We start from the raw sequence: 20,649 nt of genomic DNA on the forward strand, positions 1-20,649 counted from the left end.
TACGCGCCTTTTCCTCTGCTGACCCTCTTAATTCACACTCGTCCTCTAGCATTAAAGTGAAGGCGGCGCCATCGAATGTCTTCGTGTTCCAGCTGTTGGATCTCGATCAAGAACTGTTCTTTCTTGTAGGCGTATCCAGTGTGATGTGTGTGTGTGTGTGTGTGTGTGTGTGTGTGGGGGGGGTGTGGGTGTGTGTGGGTGTGTGCGTGCGTGTGTGCGTGCGCGCGCCAGGGCGGACTAGCTCGTTACGATACTATTTTTGGTGTTAAGATCTTTCATTCAACAGAAATGTTCTTCTAATCACTTTTTGTATGGTGAAGTTGAACATCATTGGTGAGAGCTCATCTCCTTGTCTCTGACCTTCTCCTTGTTTTAGGGCTCTGTCCCAGGCCTCTGGTATCGTTTCCTCCTTTCATATTTTCTGCATTAGTTCCAATAAATTGGTTCTTACAGGTTTTCCATCATCTCTGAATAGCTCCGAACTAATGAAGAGGACTATTGGAACAACTGGAGGAGGATCATTGCATAATATTCTCATTTGTCAGTTGTCTTCCTACATCACCTATAATACCATACTATAGTGTCAGTAATTAATTGTAGAAACAAAATTTCTCTCAAGACAAACCTGCGATTGGGAATGCCAACAGGTGTTATTTGGTCTTAGCTAATGAGATATAGATCTTATGATACATGGGAAGACTTCGTTAGGCTTGACACATTGCCCGAATACTCGAAGAAAGTTGCTCGACGGAAGGCTTTATCGGACAAGAGGAAGAGACAGACTACGACTTAGACGGTTGCTGTTGGATTTGGGATGTCCGATACCTTCTGAACACCCACAACTGTTGAGCAAGATGCACAAAATGGAAAAGATGGGGTCATCTGGCCAAAACGTATTGATATGGCCAAAGACTTCATTGGATTGGACGTATGTAGCCGAAGGAGTTGAGGCTCACTTTTAACAACCTCGGAACTGCAGTGGTGCCGGTTTGAATCCTGCCTAGGGGTCGACTGTTATTTTGTGGTTGTTCCACGTAATGGAAACTTGACCCTCCCATTATTGTAAGAATAGGGTAAAAAAAAGATTAAAAGGTCTTTAGTGCCAAGAAGTTTGTTAGTATTTATATTTCTACTAGTTGTATTTTGATATATGATTTTTAATTTGCATAGAGGTAGAATTCAAATATTGAAATATTTTAAGAGTAAATAAAACAATCGATATAATAGATTGTTGTAATCGATATTACTGTGACAGAGTCCACGGAATGTAAAGATGTTGCTGAGTTGAAAGTGGGCTTAGGAATTAATTTTATATTTAGTATGGTTTTGAATTAAATGTATGATTTCTGTAAATATTTAAAATGGCTTTGAAGAAAGTTAAGGGCAATTTGGAACGTATGTTTGATAAAAATTTAACGGATTTGGTTCGTGGAATAAGAAATAATAAAGACAACGAAGTAAGTTATTTCTTTTGTCCTGATTTCGTTTTTAGTTTCTGAATACTTTATGAAAAATACTTTTTATTTGAAATTAGTAATCCTTCATATTAAAAGTTTTCTCCATTTATCAAATGTTTTATGTGACATTCAGGCCAAATACATAGCACAATGTATAGATGAGATAAAACAAGAATTAAGGCAGGATAATCTGGCAGTTAAGGCTACAGCAGTAGCTAAATTAACCTATGTATGTATATTGTTTTAATTAATTGAGTTTTCAATGTCCGCCGAATTATGTTTTAATGATTTTTACTTTTAGTTACAAATGCTTGGATATGATATGAGCTGGGCTGGTTTCAATGTTATTGAGGTAATGAGCTCTTCTAAGTTTACATATAAACGAATAGGATATCTGGCATCTAGTCAAAGTTTTCACGCAGATACTGAGGTAAGTTTTTTAATGTCATATTTACTTCAGTATAATTTTGCGTTTATTAATTTTTTGATATTTTGGTTTTTTTAAGTTGCTGATGCTGACTACCAATATGGTACGGAAGGATTTAAATAGTCAAAATCAGTATGATGCTGGACTGGCATTGTCTGCTCTCTCATGCTTCATTAGCACTGATCTTGCCCGGGATTTAGCTAATGATATTATGACACTGGTAAATAATTATTTTATTGTTTCATTTGTTTGGTTATTGAATATCTTGAAATCTGTTATCATATCACAGAGGTTTGTTACTCATTAAAATTTTAATTTTGCCAGTTGACTTCTACAAAACCTTACTTACGGAAAAAAGCAGTGCTAATGATGTACAAAGTATTTTTGAGATATCCTGAAGCTTTGAGACCTGCTTTCCCTCGATTAAAGGATAAATTAGAAGATCCTGATTCAGGTTAGTCATTATTAAAAATTTTTAACTGCAATACTGTGTATTTTGTAACATCACATTGCCGTAATTTATGAACCCATATGGAATTTTTATATTAAAAGAAGGATATAATTACCATCTTTAAGGACTAGAATTCTGATTTGATAAATTATAGGAGTTCAATCAGCAGCTGTTAATGTGGTCTGTGAACTAGCTAGAAAAAATCCTAAGAACTACTTAAGCTTAGCTCCTGTCTTCTTTAAACTTATGACTACATCTACTAACAATTGGATGCTTATTAAAATTATAAAACTTGTAAGTACTCTCTCAATTTCAATTTTATTATGTTAAATATTAATAATAATAATAATTTTCTCCTATTGTATGCTGAAAGTAAATTTTAATAATGTTTGAAAAATTATATTTTTAGTTGAGTTTTGCTATTCTTAAGTTTAAAATGAGGTATCTGTACTGGGAAATAAAAGGATTTGTGTGAAATTGATTATTTAGATCTAAATTATAATTTTCAATTAATTCTTAGTTTCAGAATTAGGAAGCATTAGGAATTTTGTTGTTTTGAGGACTATTGTTGGATTTTCATAGTGAAATTGTTATATTGACTTGGTTTTCTAAAGAACCTATTTCTTTCATGGTTTATCATTGATAATTTTCAATTACATCTTATTTCTTGTTTATCTCTGTGTCATTAATAACTTTATTCTGGACTAATATTCTTTATTAAACATTTATTTTTGTTATAATATATTACCATTGCTGTTAGATTAAATATCAAAGGAGAAAGATTCTTGCCCTTACAGTTATGTAATCAGTTAGGTAAAAAAAATTGTGTATTTATATCTCTCACTTTCCATTTGCATGATGGGGTACACTATTACTTACTTAGTTAAAACAATGATATTAACAATAATATTTTTATTTGGATTTATAAGAAATAAGTTTTATTTTTAGGGATAAAAACTTAATTTAATTAGTTAACCAGCTGTTTTCTCATGTCTATATTATTTTACAAAATGTTGGGTCTAAAGCATCTTTGAGTAATAAAAAAGTTTAACTTCTACTTGGCTAGCTTATGTTTATATCCCCCCTTTTTTTTGAAGAATCAGCCATTTTTAAGACAGTTGTAGAGTTAGAGCTTTGTAAGATGCCTTTAAGTTCTAAAATTATGGCTAGCCTTCGTCCAAGATATTTCTCTATGGACCCTGCAGTTTCTAAAGATTGATAATATGTGCGAGAAATTATTCATACCTATCTTCTTTAAGTCTTATGCAGTTATAATTCAACGGCTTTAATCGAAAATCAGGATTACGCAAATTATCCTAATCGAATTATTTTTTTTTGTTTCCCTGTGAAATCTCTTCATTTGAAATATTTTTCATAACCTTACATATTTTTATCACCAAAAAGATATTTTAGTATTTGGTGCAGAAGATTTACAGTTGATTAATATATAATTATGGAGACCAATTGGCAGAAGTCATATTTTATCCAATATTTTTTTTCTATGAAATTGATCATATTAAATTACAGCATACTTCCTAAAAATAAATCATGATATGATGCTAATGAAAAGTTTGTGTGTGGCGTGTCCTCCTTGGGGTGGGGTTATGTTACAGTTTGGTGCCCTCACGATGATTGAACCAAGGATCGGGCGAAAGCTCACTCATCCTCTCATTGAGCTCATTTCAAGGTAACAATATATCTAAACTTCACTGCTACTTTTCCTTTACAGTGCTCTAACTTTGTTCATTACCTGCAAGCTTATTTGTCCCTTGTATATAGTTAATAAATTGATCAACTGTTTTTTTTATATAATTATTATTTACTTCAATTTCTATTATCAGAATACCCAGTTCTCTACTTTTTTAGTATAAATAAGCAATTTTGAACTTGTAGTAACTAACTTATATTATAATAAACAACATATTCGTTTAAAAAGTTGAAGAAAGGTAGATATTGTAGCTTTAGTATAATGTATATTCATAGATTTAATCATTTTTTTTTACCTTCCGTTCTAGTAATCCCATATACTGGGGAATAAACATTTTATTATTGCTGTTGTATTTTCTGTAAAATACTATATCCTTGATTATACTTAACTACTATATTTTCATTTTTTAATATTCCAATTTTAATTGGAATTCTCTATGCAGAATTTAATCAATGCTTGATAAAAAATAGAGGTGAAGCTTGTTTATTACTTTTCTTAGTTTTGGATTTTCCTATTTGTTAGGGTTTACCATCTTATATACTGTAATTAGATTTATCTTAGTTGAAATAAATTTATTTAAACTGAATTGGGAATGTACAGATTTATTTTTCGGTTAAAATCACTGTGATATGAATATTCATTCCCACTCACATAGGTATTTAAGCTGCCCCTCTTTAATTTTTTAATGCTCCAGAGGTGTTGACCTCAAACACACACCTTCAAAACCAGAGAACCATTTATTAGAATATTGTTATTTGTTAATTTGTTGTTTTCATTGTATTAGCTTAATGAAAAATTATTATGAATTTTGCTTACAGGTATAAGATTTTTGGTAATAGAATAGATATGAACTTAAATTTATTTCTTCATTTTAATAAAGTTAAGAATATTTCTTTTTTTTTTTTGACACTTCAATCATAAAAAAAAAATACGAAAAAATTATGTGTCATAATAATACAAGTTATTTAAATTTATAGGTTTTTTTTTTTAAAATTTAATATGGATTATGTGCAATATATCCTAATGTTCAGTTATAGTGACAATCTTTGTATCTCATCGGTGAAGGTGTGATGCTTCATAAGTTTGAAAAAAATATTCAGTCTCGTTTTTTCTATAAAGATTGTCCCGTTCCAGAGACAGGTAGTCTCATTTTTGTAGGATATCTATGTATCACTTCAAGAATTCTTTTGTGATGTCTCTAGAATAATGCATTGATTTTTTTAATAGTATTAAAAATTTTCAAACTTAAAAGGTGTCATAGCTTTAGTCACAATCTATTTTTAATTATTTAATTAATCATCAAAATTATGTCGTATGATGATTATGAAGACATGTTGTTCTTCGACCAATCTACTCACTATAATTGTCTGTTTGTAAAGTCAGATAAGTAAGGCTATCATGGAGGGCGGGAGTGGAGGTTCATGCCGTTTTTCAATTTTAGACGCTTTCTAAATATTGCTCTATCTTAAAGTCTCGTCTTCCCATTTTAATCTAATATTTCAAAAGTGATATAGAACTGGGGATCTTAGTGGGGTGTGTCTGGTGGGGAAGGATTGCGTTTTTGTGATCTCCTCTTGTGAGATTATAACATGTCGTACATGGACCAACCTACTCGCTGTAGTTGTCTGTTTGAAAAGTCAGATAAGTCAGGCTACCGTGGAGGGCAGTACTAGGTGAATAAGGCATAGACCTTTCATTTGTATTTTTAATTAGAAAATGATCTGTCTAGTGAGGCCCATCCAAACCCAAATCTACAAGATCAGTCTTCAGTCAGCAATGCCTCCAACTATGTTTTGATCTACTCCTCAGACACTATTTATGAACCATTTTGGGGATCCATTCATTAATAAGCCCTTCAACTTTACACTTCCATCTTATTTGGTACAATTCTTTCACCTGAATTATATTTATTGGCCATAGTTCCTGTTATTCAGCATTATGTAGCTTCCTGAGTTCTCTAGGTTAACACGTTCTTCTTCAGTTTGACTGTTTTACACAATGCCTTATTTTCAAAAAAGGTGTTCCTCCCTTTGTTTAAGAGGCCACGTTTTACCTTATTTCAATCTCATGTAATACTAGTTAACTCTAGAGGAATGCAATGTGATTTTGGTAAGGTTTACTATCTGGCCATCTTAAACTAAATGAATATTTGTTACCATTGCATTGCTTTCGATATGCTTCTAAGACTCCCTAAAAGACTTTTTGTGGCTAATGGTGTTGTTCTTAGGTCAGACAGAAACTGGTAAAAGACTGATAAAATAACTTTATGATTAAGTCACAGGACCAGAAGTAGGTGTATAGGTTCTATTAAAAGAGGATTTCTAGTACTTACTTGAACTTTAAAAAAAAAAAAATAATGCGCAAGAATTAACCTAAGGCCAGGTGAGTGTTATCCAAACTGCAATATTGCTAAAAGAGTGCAGTTCAGGGATGGTTCAGCACTGGTGTGGGGTTGAAAATCTGGAAGTGAAGAATAAGCTTTCTGAATGCAATATTGTACATATGAAAAATGTGTCTAGCAATATTTTATTCCATATGCATCATTTATTAGAGAATGTTACATTTGTATGCATGTCACTGCACGACCACACATTAAAAACTTCTTCCATATCTCAGTGAAATAGAAATTGAGTTTAACATGTTCAGATCAAAGATATCAAATAAATCCATTAGTTTATTCCTGGGATCAACTTTGAAGTGATTGGAAATGAAGTATTGATTTAAAGGAGTGATGAGAACTTTTATTATTTTATCGTTGTATTTACATCTGTCCCTTATATTATGACAATATGCAGTGGCTTATTTCTAAAAAATTGTATGATGTCTCAGTTTTGTTGTATATTAAAAGTCCTTTCAAGATATATTAATTTAAGTATAATATGTTATATTTTTTATTGTTTGTAATTTGTCATTAAAATATCATTAGTTACTATAGTTCAAATCAAATTTATTATTTTTATCATTTAAATGGGTTTTAGTATTCATGTAATTCTAGTAATTAAGGGAATGTCCTCTCAAAATTTTTTATGTCAAATATATTTATACTAATATATAATTTATTTTTTTTACTGATTCTGTTTTTCTTATTCCAGTCTATTTTTATGCTTGAGATGTGTTTATTTATTATTGACAATTATTAAAATTGACAGAGCTTAAAATATTTTGAAATCTAATATTCTTAACGTACTAATTTTTTTCATTATGGGTTTTCTAAATAATTCTTGAATGTTTTCTAATTTCAGGCGCTTATTAAATATTTAACCATCTTGAAGTCTCCTCTTCCCGTTATAAGCAAATATTTAAAAAGTTATATAGGACCGTCGCTCCCGGTGGGTCTTAGTGGGGCTGGTCCAGCAGATTGCCTTTTTTTGTGTGTTATGATCTCTTGTTAGAGTGTGACATGTCGTAAATCAACCAACCTACTCGCTATAATTGTCTGTCTGAAAAGTCAGATAAGTAAGGCTACCATGGAGGGCGAGATTGAAGGGTTTCGTGCCGTTTTTCAATTTCAGGTGCTTTTTAAATATTGCTTGACTAAACTATCTTAAAGGTCTCCTCTTCTCATTTTAAGCTAATATTTCAAAAGTGATGTAGGACCTTCGCTCCCCGTGGTCTATGCGGGGTAGGGAAGGATTGCCTTTTTTTTTGTGCTATGATCTCCTCTTGTGAGATTGTGACATGTTGTACATCGACCAACCTACTCGCTATAATTGTCTGTTTGAAAAGTAATTTAAAATAGTTCAATCAAGCAATATTTAAAAAATGCCTGAAATTGAAAAACGTCATGAAACCCTCCACTCCCTTGGTAGCCTTACTTATCTGACTTCTCAGACTATTATAGCGGGTAGGTTGGTCGATGTATGACATGTCACATTCTCACAAGAGATCATAACACAAAAAAAATACAATCCTTCCCCGCCAGACCGGTTAATTACAGTTGATTACTGTATTGTTAAAATAATTTAAACTAATGTTATTCATGATATTGGATTTCGTTTTCCTGGAAATTCAGGTCCAGGTTTAGAATCCAGCTGTAGTTGGTTATTACTTATTATATTAATCAGCTGTGGTCAACACAGTGAGTTCGAGTGCACACAGCCTCGATTAAGTAGGTATCCTTGATGGGGAGAACAACTTGGCTAGTGAGCATGATCTTTACAAATCACCTTGCACAACTTTGGTTTTAGAAACAGAATTTCTTTACTGAGTACTGAACCCCTTGAACCTTCATGGGTTATAGTGGTATAAGTTATTTTAGCACTGTATGGTAATCTATCCTACATGCTCCTTGGATCATAAAGAAAGAAGTGTAGTCCCTTGAACAAATTAATACTTTTTTATTACAGAACAAAACTATAACAAAATTACAGAGATACAAAATTACTTTCAGGGAAAAGTTACATATGAACCCAAATAATATGTAACTAATTAAGCAATAGCTTTTATTGATATCTCTTCACTCAGTGAATATAATCCTCTGGTTACAGAAGTGGTTAGGTTAATTATATTTTTTAAATTCTTTAAATTTTTCCTAAATGGGATTTTCACTTTCTTAAAAATGTTTTCCTGATATTCCTTGCAAACTTGTATCAATCTGGTCAACTCACTTCCTCTATACTATTCAAAATTGTATTAAGTTCATTCATGTTGATATCTATCAAATTTTAACAGATTTTTTCGAGGGTATTTCTTCATGTTAGTGAGTGGTAATTATATTCACTTTCCATTAAAATTGTAAGATGTAAGAATGGCTCTTGTGATAAATCATTCTGCTCGATTTAATATCAGGATGAGACGTGGCTATGTACTGAATAATTGTATCATGAATTTTTAGACTGGTTTGTCTCATTGCATTTGCTATTGAGAATTTACCTCATAATTAGCTTTGATTGTTTTAGGGTATTTTTCACTATCAGAACAGTTTTAGTGAGTGAATCCTGTTCTTTTGTAAAATTAGTATTAGATGTTGAAAAAGTTAAACATGAGATTCTTTTGTAATCCTAACCTTTTATCTATGATAAAGGGTTTTCAATTTTTTTAGTTTTGGTATTAATAAACCAAAATAATGTAAGAAATCAGGACCTGAATACACCAATGGAATATTGTTGTTCATTCATTTTTATTTGCTTCGTTCAAGTATTAAAATTATATTATTCAGGGATTAATTTCCATATGTTACTGTGTGCTGGTAGTGAACCGTAAGTTTTAAGAGAGGGTTTGGATTTGAACTTAATTTGATCTATGACACTCTTTCAATCCATTTCTACCACCTGCCTTTTTTTTTTTACAATTGTGTGATCCGGTATTTCACTTTATCATTGGTATTATTATGCTATTTCACTTACCAACCATGTGCTCTAAACCTTGGAATAATTGTTTAGTTTTATTAGGTTGCATATGTTTAGATATTTTGAGTTCCAGATTTGTAATTTGAAGTTAAATGTATGTATTTCGTTTTTAAAATGTTTTTTACAGTTGTGGAGCTGAATGTTGAGTGGGTAAGGTACTGGATTCTCAGCTCATGACCAGCCTCTGCAGGAGCTTACCTTAATTGGACAATTTATTCTCTGCTTTATTTGGAACTCTCGGGTCAAAAGATTCTACTCTGTTTGACTTTTATTTTACTCAATTATCGTTAGACTCAAAATCATAAATAACTTGCTTATAAGTTATTTATAATTTACTTAAACTTTAAATGTTCTTTTTTTTCTTTCTCAGGAGATCATGACTTAAGTTGGTAATATAAGATTGTGAAATACAGTATGGTTTATGAGATGTAAACCAGCTTTACTTTTTTAATGAAAATTATTGATTTACAGTTCGATTAAATCAATATTGTTTTCATTAAATAATAATTTCTAAAACACTTAATTAACTTTATTTAGGATATTTAAAAAATAATGTTTTTTTTTTTAAATAATTTTTGAAAGTCATTTTCATTTTTATATATATATTTTTTTGTATAATAATCTTTACTCAATGTATGATAAGTAAATGTATAAATATTCCCAATTTATCAATATTGTTTTCATTAAATAATAATTTCTAAAATACTTGATTAACTTTATTTAGGATATTTAAAATTTTTTTTTTTAAATACTTATTAAAAGTTGTTTTTGTTTTTATACTTGGGCATATATTTTTTTTTTTGTATAAAAATCTGTACCCAATGTATGATAAGTAGGTGTTGTTCGGAGTTAGAGCATAGTTTGGTAGCTGTGAAACGTGGGTTAGAGTAGTTGTAATGATTTTCTTTAGCTATTGGCTGAGAGGATTTGTATTTTCAGTTTGGTGCGTTGACTCCCCTCGAGCCTCGCCTTGGTAAGAAACTCATTGAGCCCCTCACCAACCTCATACACAGGTAATCAGTCCCAATAACTTCTAACATCTTTCATAATCGGTCCAACTGAAAGTTCTGTCTGCTATGTGATCAGACTTTTATAATTGCTTTTTATTTTCTCTTTTCAGTTATTCTATTTATCTACTATTTTGATTAATTAACTTGTGACTTATAGAATACTGAGCTTATTTGATTTTTTAAAATAAAAAACCTATTTTTGATTTCACTATTTGTAAATTTTATATTGCCCACCAATGCTTTTGTGTTATTTATATTCTCAATGTTTTCTCAAATATTGATGAATGCCAATTTACTTATGAATAAACATTATATTTAGTAATTTATGGTATTGTTTTTACAGAACAATTCTGAGCAAAATGTAATTTAAATTTAATTTTAACCTGAATATTTTAATACATTAAATTTTGATTGCATTGTAACATTTTTGCTAAAAAGATTGTATGAAATACAAAATAGATTCCGTGTTAATAATAAGAAAGTAATTATTACTCTATCAATTTTATTTTACAAATGATATTAAGCCTATTTTTACAAATATCATTAACATTTTTATGTTATTTAGTTAATTAAATTTATTTGTTGATTTTCATTCAATGAAATTATTTATTAAGAGAAAAAAGTAAAAAGGTAATATATATGAAATATTTATTTGTGAGGGCTCTGGTTTTATTTTCACATCATTTTTATCACATTTCTCTTCATGCTATACTGCAGAATCTCCCAGTTCATAGATAATACTTATCAATTCAGTTGATATTATGTAAATCAATAATTTCTAATTGATTATTAGACAGAAATTTTCAGTAGATCCATTATATTTTATAAAATTGTTCCCATATAAAAAATAAATAAATCAAAAAATAACTAACACTAACACAAATAATTAAGCTATTAATTCTTAAGTTTAATATATCCGTTAAGGGTGTTCTTTGAATAATATTAAAGTCAAAGCTGCAAAAGCACTTGTTTTATTCATTAGCCATCTTGACTTCTACACGTATTGCTATTTCTCATACAGTCGTAACTATAATGGAATAATAAAGTCGTTCTCAGCACAAATCAAAAGGCCGAGAGAGAGCACCACCAAGCTTCTGAGTAGTAATTTTATTTATTTGAATTTTTGTTTTATTTAGGCTGTAGATATGAATAATTGCTTCTGCTCAGATGCACCAAGATCATTGTTAGCTACAATTTTACTTCACTGCACGCTCAAGCATTTGAATTCAATCAAAGACACGCTTAACAATGGTTTCTGTTAAAGTATTAATTACATATAAAACTATTAAAATAACATGAAAAATACATGAAGTATTTGTTTTATTAAATGAATAATAATTATGCTTTTGAACTTATTAAGCTTTTAGCTTGTTACTAAATAACTTAGCCAAAATTAGAAAGTTAATGATAGCTTTAATTTTTATTTTTGTCAGCTTGAAAATTATTATCTAATTATTCCTTGTACTTATAAATTTTGTTTGTTTTTCTTTGTCTAGCACTTCAGCAATGTCTCTTCTGTATGAATGCATTAATACTGTTATTGCAGGTATTTTTTTTAAATTATAATTTTTGAATATTTGTTTTATTCTATACATAATTATTTATACAATTTATTTTATTTTATAGTCCTTATCTCTATTTCATCAGGGATGCCTAACCACAGTGCTTCTATTCAAGTAGGTGTAACTATTAACTCCTGTTACTAATATAGTTAATTCATTGTATTTCATGAATTTTATATATATTTAAATTTCTGTCTGACTTTTGTTGTAGCTCTGTGTGCAAAAATTGAGGATACTGATTGAGGACTCCGATCAAAATTGTTAGTGAGACTTCTGTTTTAATATTATAATTAATTTTTTTCTTATGTATTTAAAAATAAGTTATATTATTGATTTACTAATTTACTTAATGGTGATGTGCGATGAATGAATTTATTACTTATTTATTTTTTACTATTTGCTTGGAAAATCATTTTTTTATGTAAATGAGTTTTCTCAGTCAAATGCAGATTATATACATTACTGCTTTGCTGGAATAGTGGCATTTCGGACAAAAAAAAAATCTTTTTTATTTTGTGTTTGAGGTATTCCATAGGTTGTACCGTAAACTGGAGTTAATAAAAATTCCAATAGCTTTAGGAAGTTCTATAGGATGATATCTGTAAAGAAAGTGACTGCATTCTAGTGTACTATCTTTGGAATACAATAAAATTCTAAATAAAATCATAAAAAAAAAAAAATTTGTGTGCTGTGTCACTATTCAAGCTAAGCAGCAATATATGCTGATAGTAGTAATTTATTTATTTTTTAGTCGCAATTTCAATGAAATTTTTGGACCATATTTTCCTACTTGAGTTCATATTTTAGATCAAGTTTATTGTTGTAGTACTTATATCGTTCTCAAAAATGTTTTAGGCTGAACATAATTAGTAAATCTGAATGTCCAGTTTCGTAAGAAATTAAAAAAAAAAAAAATTATCTCTTAACAATTCACTTGTTAATAGGACAAATAGTCATTAAATAAATGAATTGTTGCCCCATAATAAATCATGGAACCACCTTATTGTGGTAAACAGGCTTGTATTATTGAAGTTTCTGAATTATCTAAAAGTAGAATTACAAATATTATTTTACTTTACCATTGCTTTGGTTATTTTAATACATTCTGTTTCATATTTTTTAAATACGATTTGAACTGTTGTTTTGAAACTTGATCAATTCAGTTCTGACCACTGGAACTCTCTCTCTTTTTTTTTTTTTTTCCTTCGTCGGCCCTAGACTTCCGTTGGGAGTCCTACACTGCAAACACTGGAACTCTCATATATTCTTAATAGGGGACAAAACAATTATCTTTGGAATTTATTGATTGATTTAGAGTTATCTAGTGCATGCTATACAAGTGGAGGAGAATTATTTTTTCACAAATTGAAAAATCGTTTTAAATATTAATATTACTATTATAAATGCAAAAATGAATATTTATTTTTTTTTAATTTGTAACAGTTCAATACCTTTGTAATGTGGGTGGCCTCATGTACTGTGGTATATTATGTGTAAATCTAATTTAATGACATCATAACTAAAGATAGATTATTGTAATATGTTTTAAAAACCCCAATTGTTTAAATCTTAAGTAATAATATAACTATTTATTGGAAATCTGGCTTGAGTTGTTTTATAGACTTCAACTAAATGGATTGTTGATTTTTATGAGAATTGTAATGGGGATGGAAAAAAAATTTAATCCCCATTTCTAAAGACATGTGGAGATTGAAATCAGGTCAATATTATTTTTTTTTCTTTTCAAATATCTTATGCAAAAAGAAAAGATATCATATTTTATATGTATACTGATGTTAAAAGAATTAAAACAAATTTTTTAATTTTCACACTATTATTAACATTTTCAGTGAAATATCTTGGCTTATTGGCTATGTCTAAGATCCTCAAAACTCATCCCAAGTCTGTACAGTCACACAAAGATCTTGTGATGCAGTGTCTTGATGATAAAGATGAATCTATTAGACTCAGGGCTCTCGATCTGCTTTATGGGATGGTCAGTTTTAATAATCTGTTGATGATATTGATTTTCCATTTAAAAAAAAAACAAAAACATATGTAACATAGAATAACAATTTTTTAGGTTTCAAAAAAAACTCTTATGGAAATTGTTAAGAAATTGATGATTCACATGGACAAAGCTGAAGGAACGACCTATAGGGATGAATTGCTTTCCAAGATCATAGATATTTGTTCTCAAAATAATTATCAGTATATCACAAACTTTGAATGGTAAATGTGTTGTAAACATTCCCAACTACGAATACTTTATATTGGACTTGATTTTTTTTTTTTTTACCATCAATGATTTTTTAGGTATGTAAGTGTTCTTGTAGAGCTGACACGAATGGAGGGAACTCAACATGGTAAATTGGTTGCCGCTCAAATGGTTGACGTGGCCGTGAGAGTTCAAGCTGTTAGGGCTTTTACTGTCACCCAGATGGCACTTCTGCTAGAGAACAGTCATTTGTTAGCTCAACCTCCTGCAAAGATGGCTGATGTGTTGTATGCTGCAGCATGGATATGTGGAGAATTTGCAAGGTAATTAGTAATACTAATAAACTTATTTGTTGATTGATTGCAACATGTTGAATAGGCTTTTATAAACTTTTTACAACATGCAGTTATGTACATAATAATAGCTTAGGGTTGAAAAAGAAATAAACACTTGAAATTATTTTTGACAGCACAACTATTATGAACCACTCATTTTTTAAAAATTAGTCTATGGTCCAAAAAATTAATAATTAGTAACAGATCTGCTAGTTTTTATATGTATAACTTAATTTATTTATATAAGGAATTGTTTTCTTGTTAAAGCAATATGTTCTCCATATATTTTGAAATTTTTGTGGAATAATAATAATAGTAGCTTTTTCATTAACAAAGAGTCTTATATATGAATTTTTGTTTATTTCATTGATGTTGAAATTGCTAGAGTAATATAGTTTAATAATTTTTGTTGTGTTATTTTTCTATTTATTAAAAAAGATTTATAGGTAGATATTGTTTTATTGTTATTTAAAAAAAACAACTCTTAATAGTAAAATTTATATATACTGAATAATAATATAAAAATAATACCTCGATGTATATTTACTTATATAAAAACTTATATGGGTGAGGCTGTTTTAAAGATATTAATCAACAGTTGAATAAAGACAGTTAAGTTTACTTATTGATCCTATCAATTGATGATATATACAATTTATTGTTACAAACAATTGATAATTTCTTATTGTAAGTTTAATAGTTGACTGTATGTAATAGATTGTAAGAAGATAGTCAAGAAAGGTTCAGATTAATAAAAAAACTTTATTAGTAACCAACCATTCATCCCTCTTTGCAGGGCTTCTTCTGGGCTGAGTCCTGGAGGTTTCAAATTCAACTCTATACTCATTTACTCTGAAATCTCCAGGCCTCAGCCCTGATGAAGTTCTACAAAGTGGGGCGACCGTCGGTAACTAATAAGCAGGTTTTTTTTTTTGGTTTTTTTGCTATTTTTTACCTTTCTTGACTGCCACCCGACTGTCTTCCTACAATAGGTAATTTCACAACCTTTTATTTTTGTTTTATTTATCTCATTGGTTATGTTTACAAAAATGATGTAAGTTGTTTTGATTCATTTTTATTAATGTTTACTTTAATATTCCATCCATTACTTAAATACAAAAAATGTTAAAGTAAAATCTTTAATATATTAAGATTTAAAATCATACATATCAATTGTATAATTTAATTTATGTATCATTTTTAGTGAATTGCCTAATACCAAGTCAACTTTAGAAGCTTTGTTGAATGGTCGTATAAATTGTCTTCCACCTCATATCCAAGCAATTTATGTTCATAACATACTGAAAGTTTTCTCCAAGATTTTGGAAGTGTCAGGAACCGAGGAAGCTATCAAGGTATAACTAATGTTGTGTAGAGTGTAATGTACAATGGTTTTAAAGTAATATATTTTATCACTGGAAAAGAAATAAAATAAGACAATTTTGGTGATGTTATACGAATAAATACATTTCAACAGGTAGAGAGGTACATGTATTTAGGTTCTATGGTAACTAGAAAATAAAAAATTTAAGATCCATCGAAACAATAAAAGTATTTGGTTTTGTTTTATTTCCATTCAGTGAATGACTCCTTGCTGTCCTAAATATTAAACAGCTCTTGTAAGAATTCATTAGAAATGTATGTTATTCAGATTTATAGAATTACAATAAATGAAATATGTAAATTGAAACCACTTTTGCAATTTTGTTTGATCCCAGATAATGTAGTGGTGGACTTGATTTAGTGGATTTTGTTTGACTTTTCTCATAGGTACTTTAAAAATAGGTTTTTTTTTTTTGTGTGAGCTGTGTCATAACTTCAATTCTCTAGAATGTGCATTAAAGAATATCAATATTTAAATCTTAAACTTTCTTCCTAAAACTTGGCCACAGCGTTTAGAGTGTATTTTTTTGTAGTTTGAAGCTCATATAATCATAAAATCATGGAAATGCTCTAAGCATTAAAAAAAAATTAATATTTTGAGTTCTTACTATTTTTTACAAAATCATTACTTTTCATAGCATGAATATAAACAAAAATGGCATTTGAAACAATAAAGTAAAAAAAAAAATAATAATAATAAATAACTATTACTACAAACATTCTTTCTAAGAATTCTGAACTTTTATCGTGTCCATTGAATAAGAAATAACTAGCATTTTATAATATGGTACAGGAGTTCATCAATGCTGAAGGTATTTTGATTGAGATATATCAAAGTTTAAAGCAATTGTATAGTTTGTAATACAATGCACTGTAAGTGTTTTGAATTAATTGAATTGGTAGTATTAAAGTGTGAACATTGTATCTTAATCAGAATACACAATCTGAATAAAAAAAATAAAAAAATGACAATATTTTGAATTGTAGATATGCAGATTGGTGATGGAGAAACTTCCTCTATTTGTTGGATCTGGAGATCTTGAAGTGCAAGAAAGAGCATGTTCGGCATTAGAGCTTGTAAAGCTAGTGGAAGAAAGATTAAGTTCAAATGATGGAGATGAGTCAATTATACAAGCTGTGAGCATTTTATTTGCTGGAGAAATGAATCCCGTAGCTCCAAAAGCTCAACGCAAAGTGCAGATTCCTGAAGGGTATGTACTCCTTTTGAAAAGTTAAATCAGGTTGTTACTGATTTATTTAAAAATAATGGGCATTGTTGTGTTAAGAAATAAGCCAATTGAAAAAGAATTTGTATGGGATAAATTGACATCATTTTTTCAGATTTTAATTTTTTGGGTTTGATGGGGAAACCATATTTATAAATAAGAAAAAACTGCTCAATTTTTTCGAACCTGATAGCAAACGTAAGGACTCTTGATGACAGTCTGTTCCATGATCAATTGTGCACTTAACCTCTTGACTCCTACAAACATATTATAGCAGCCTCAACCCTGGCATTATTAAGGATTTTCTTTTTAGGAAGTTTGATTATATTAATTTCTATAAATTTTTGAGGTTAAAAAACTTCCAAAGATGAATATAAGCTATTTTATATTTTTCTTCATTGTTGTTCAACGTTTTGCCCTTGCAGTCTGAAACAATTTTTAACCATGAAATATGGATGACATGATTTCAATAGTGAAATTGAAAATATGACAAGATTCTAAAGGTGCATGAATATGGGACAATTGTCCCGAAACATTGTACAATAATGAAGAAAAATATTTTTCTTTTCCATCTGTATTGAGATAAGGAAGAGGAAGAGACGGTTTCAGGAGTAAGATTTTGTACAATTAAAAAAACATCTAGGGTCATACCTGATAACGTTATAATTGACATTTTAGTTATTGTGTTTTATTATATAAATGTGTTTTATTATTCAATTTGATAAAAGCATTGCTTAATAATCCATGGAAATCCTTTTAGTATGTACACTATTTATTTTCATCAATTTTTAAGCCACAAAGGTAGTAGCGAAGTAAGTTTTCAACCAAATATTGAAAAAAAAAAAAAATGGCAGAAAAGCTAATTCTGAGCCTCTTATTTGAGGCCATAGATATTGTTTATTAAGTAACTTTATTTTATTTATAAATAACAATTTTTATTTTAAAATGTTGAATACAATTAAATATATTTCTTTTTTTAGACTTGATCTCGAAGCGTGGATAAATGATCCTCCATCTTCCTCTTCTGAAGAGGAATTCGATGATAGTCATAATCAGTTACCCGATATTTTCACTGTTTCTAATACTAATGACAAAAAAGCTGTTCCTGATCCTACTCCAGAAGAACTGACAAAGGTAAGTTTATCTACAAATTTTTTTTTTAGTTTTTGTTGAACATGGATATTAGATAAATATTAATAGAAATATCTTTTTGTATGAAGAACATTTATAAAGCTTGTCCTTTATAAACTATTTGATACAAAATTTAACGCAGTAAACTGTTATGTACCTATATCTGTATCAGATAGGTAGTAACAAGGATGCACCTAAATTTCTGTATTGATTTCTTACAGATATTAATTTTTATGTAGCAATCTTAATATTAGTCCAATGGTTTATTCCTGTTACATTTGGTAACTGCTATTGAAGTTAAATAACTTAATCTTAAACTAAGTGGTATAAGAATAGATATAAATATTGAATAATCAAAACTTGAAAGTGTAGTGATGTTTCAAGTATTTTGCTAATTTTAACCAGTAGTGTTTGAATGAGAAGTATTTAATTAATAGTTTGAAATATGATGATGTTCACTCAAGTTAATAAACATTAATAGCTTGTTTGAATTTTCAGTAATTTATTCTTTCAATTCATTTCCAAAGCAACTTGATTTGTGTACAACAAATACTTGTACTATTAAATTAATATTTTCTAGATGAGAGAAGCAAGGCGACATGAGCAGGAGATGAATCCTAACTATCTTAAGAGCACTAAAACAAACTTAGCCAAAAATATTGAAGTTACTCCAATAGATCTTTCAGTACCTCTCATTATACCTGGTCAGTAAATCATTTTAATTTTATAATGATAAGAGATAGTTGACCATGAACGAATTACATGAAGAGAAGATGGTTGGGGGTTGCTGTCAAAATACGATTCAAATAAGTTTAAATAACTTATTTAATCGTGCCAACATTTTGGCTAGAGTTTCTACCCTTCATCAGAGCTGCTTGAAGCAAATTTGACAGCAAAGTGCTTTGCTTTTGCAAAGTAGTGGAGGTGGAAGGGAAGTTGAAGTATATATAGGTCGTGGTGAGATGTAGCTAGAAACTCTTGCCGAAACGTCGGCACGATTAAATAAATTATTTCAACTTATTTGTGTTATATTTTAACCACATCCCCCAACCATCTCCTCACATTTTAATTTTATTTATTTTTTATATATTTTCATTTTATTTTTTAAATTAAAAACATGTTATAATTTTTAGGTTTGGCTTCCTCAGAGAAATATATTAAGAAGGGTTCAACTAAAGAAAGGACAAAAAAGAAGAAAAAGAAGGGTAAAAAAGACAATGGGAAAAGTGATGAATCCAGTGGAGGTGAAAGGGAAGTTGAAGTATATATAGGTCGTGGCGAGATGCCAGATGGTGCGGTGGATTCTGGTGATGAGAACCCTGGTTTGAGAGAAGCTGATGATCCTCATGCTGCTCTTGACATTAATTTGGATGAGTCAGTATTATATTTAGATACATACACAAATTTTTATTCGTTGTATTTAATTAATTAACTAAATTTTGTTTTCTTGTTTGTTCTTTATACGTAATGATTTCCAAAATACACCTGTTCAAAGATCCAAAAAGTCTACCAAATCTTAACTAGTTTTAGCCAGTTTTGACATGATGAACTTATTTTTCTCCTAAATTGTATATATATATTGGCATCTCTAAAATTTGTTGATCTTGCCTATATCATGGAAATGTAAAGAACCAAATTTATAGAAAATTTAGTCCATTAAGAAAGGATACTTTCACTTTCATTGTATTAAAAAGTGGTAAATGTAAAATGGTACCATACAAAATGTACCATTTTACTGCACTATTTGTATAAATGGACAGTTTAAAATTGTTTTATTTGTCTCCCTATTTCTGCTCTGCGGCACAGAATAATCTTAAGCCTTTGTGTATAATTATTTTTGTGTAATATATCCTTATCAAGATATATGTAGGATTGGCCTGCTAATATTTTTAGCCTAGGGTGATTAGGGTACCTATCTTGCCAACAGAGGCTGACTTTGCCTTATTTTCAAACTTCCTTTGCTTTAAGCGGTACGTCTACACACCTTCCATTCTCCATATTAGGAATGGGCTCAGACTGCGCCCTCTGTTTGATTTATTTAAAAAACCTAAATTTTTAAATAATTAAAACAGTTTATTCTTTTTATAGCTTCTTCTACCTCTTTGTATTATATATTTATTGTTCTCTGGAGTTTTAATTTTTTCTTTCAATATATTTTCAGGCCTTTAAAAGAAGAGGAAAAAAGGATACCTTTGCCGGATAATAAACTCCCTCCTAAAACAAATAAACACAAAAGGATTAAGAAAGATAAAGAAAAAACTAAATCAAATAATGTTATCTCTTTCAAAGTAAGTTAACGGTGCATGAATATGGGACAATTGTCCCGAAACATTGTACAATAATGAAGAAAAATATTTTTCTTTTCCATCTGTATTGAGATAAGGAAGAGGAAG

General features: G+C 29.5%; 1 protein-coding gene across 1 annotated transcript in view; it reads left to right on the forward strand.

The window, feature by feature from the left end:
• Nucleotides 1-1,244: 1,244 nt before the first annotated feature.
• Nucleotides 1,245-20,649, forward strand: part of garnet (adaptor-related protein complex 3, delta 1 subunit-like garnet) — a gene marked incomplete in the record, with an annotated part of 27,033 nt that continues 7,628 nt past the window's right edge. Inside the window, 19 exon segments of the mRNA XM_024358785.2 lie at nucleotides 1,245-1,457; nucleotides 1,591-1,686; nucleotides 1,759-1,887; nucleotides 1,964-2,104; nucleotides 2,209-2,338; nucleotides 2,490-2,629; nucleotides 10,331-10,404; nucleotides 11,898-11,947; nucleotides 12,028-12,077; nucleotides 12,175-12,223; nucleotides 13,814-13,959; nucleotides 14,047-14,195; nucleotides 14,280-14,504; nucleotides 15,721-15,871; nucleotides 16,887-17,110; nucleotides 18,106-18,259; nucleotides 18,837-18,960; nucleotides 19,390-19,630; nucleotides 20,418-20,544. Of these exon segments, the coding sequence (XP_024214553.1) occupies nucleotides 1,362-1,457; nucleotides 1,591-1,686; nucleotides 1,759-1,887; nucleotides 1,964-2,104; nucleotides 2,209-2,338; nucleotides 2,490-2,629; nucleotides 10,331-10,404; nucleotides 11,898-11,947; nucleotides 12,028-12,077; nucleotides 12,175-12,223; nucleotides 13,814-13,959; nucleotides 14,047-14,195; nucleotides 14,280-14,504; nucleotides 15,721-15,871; nucleotides 16,887-17,110; nucleotides 18,106-18,259; nucleotides 18,837-18,960; nucleotides 19,390-19,630; nucleotides 20,418-20,544 (2,496 nt within the window).

Source organism: Halyomorpha halys, unplaced genomic scaffold, assembly GCF_000696795.3.
Source record: "Halyomorpha halys isolate HHAL.00 unplaced genomic scaffold, Hhal_1.1 Scaffold37.1, whole genome shotgun sequence".
Taxonomy (NCBI): domain Eukaryota; kingdom Metazoa; phylum Arthropoda; class Insecta; order Hemiptera; family Pentatomidae; genus Halyomorpha; species Halyomorpha halys.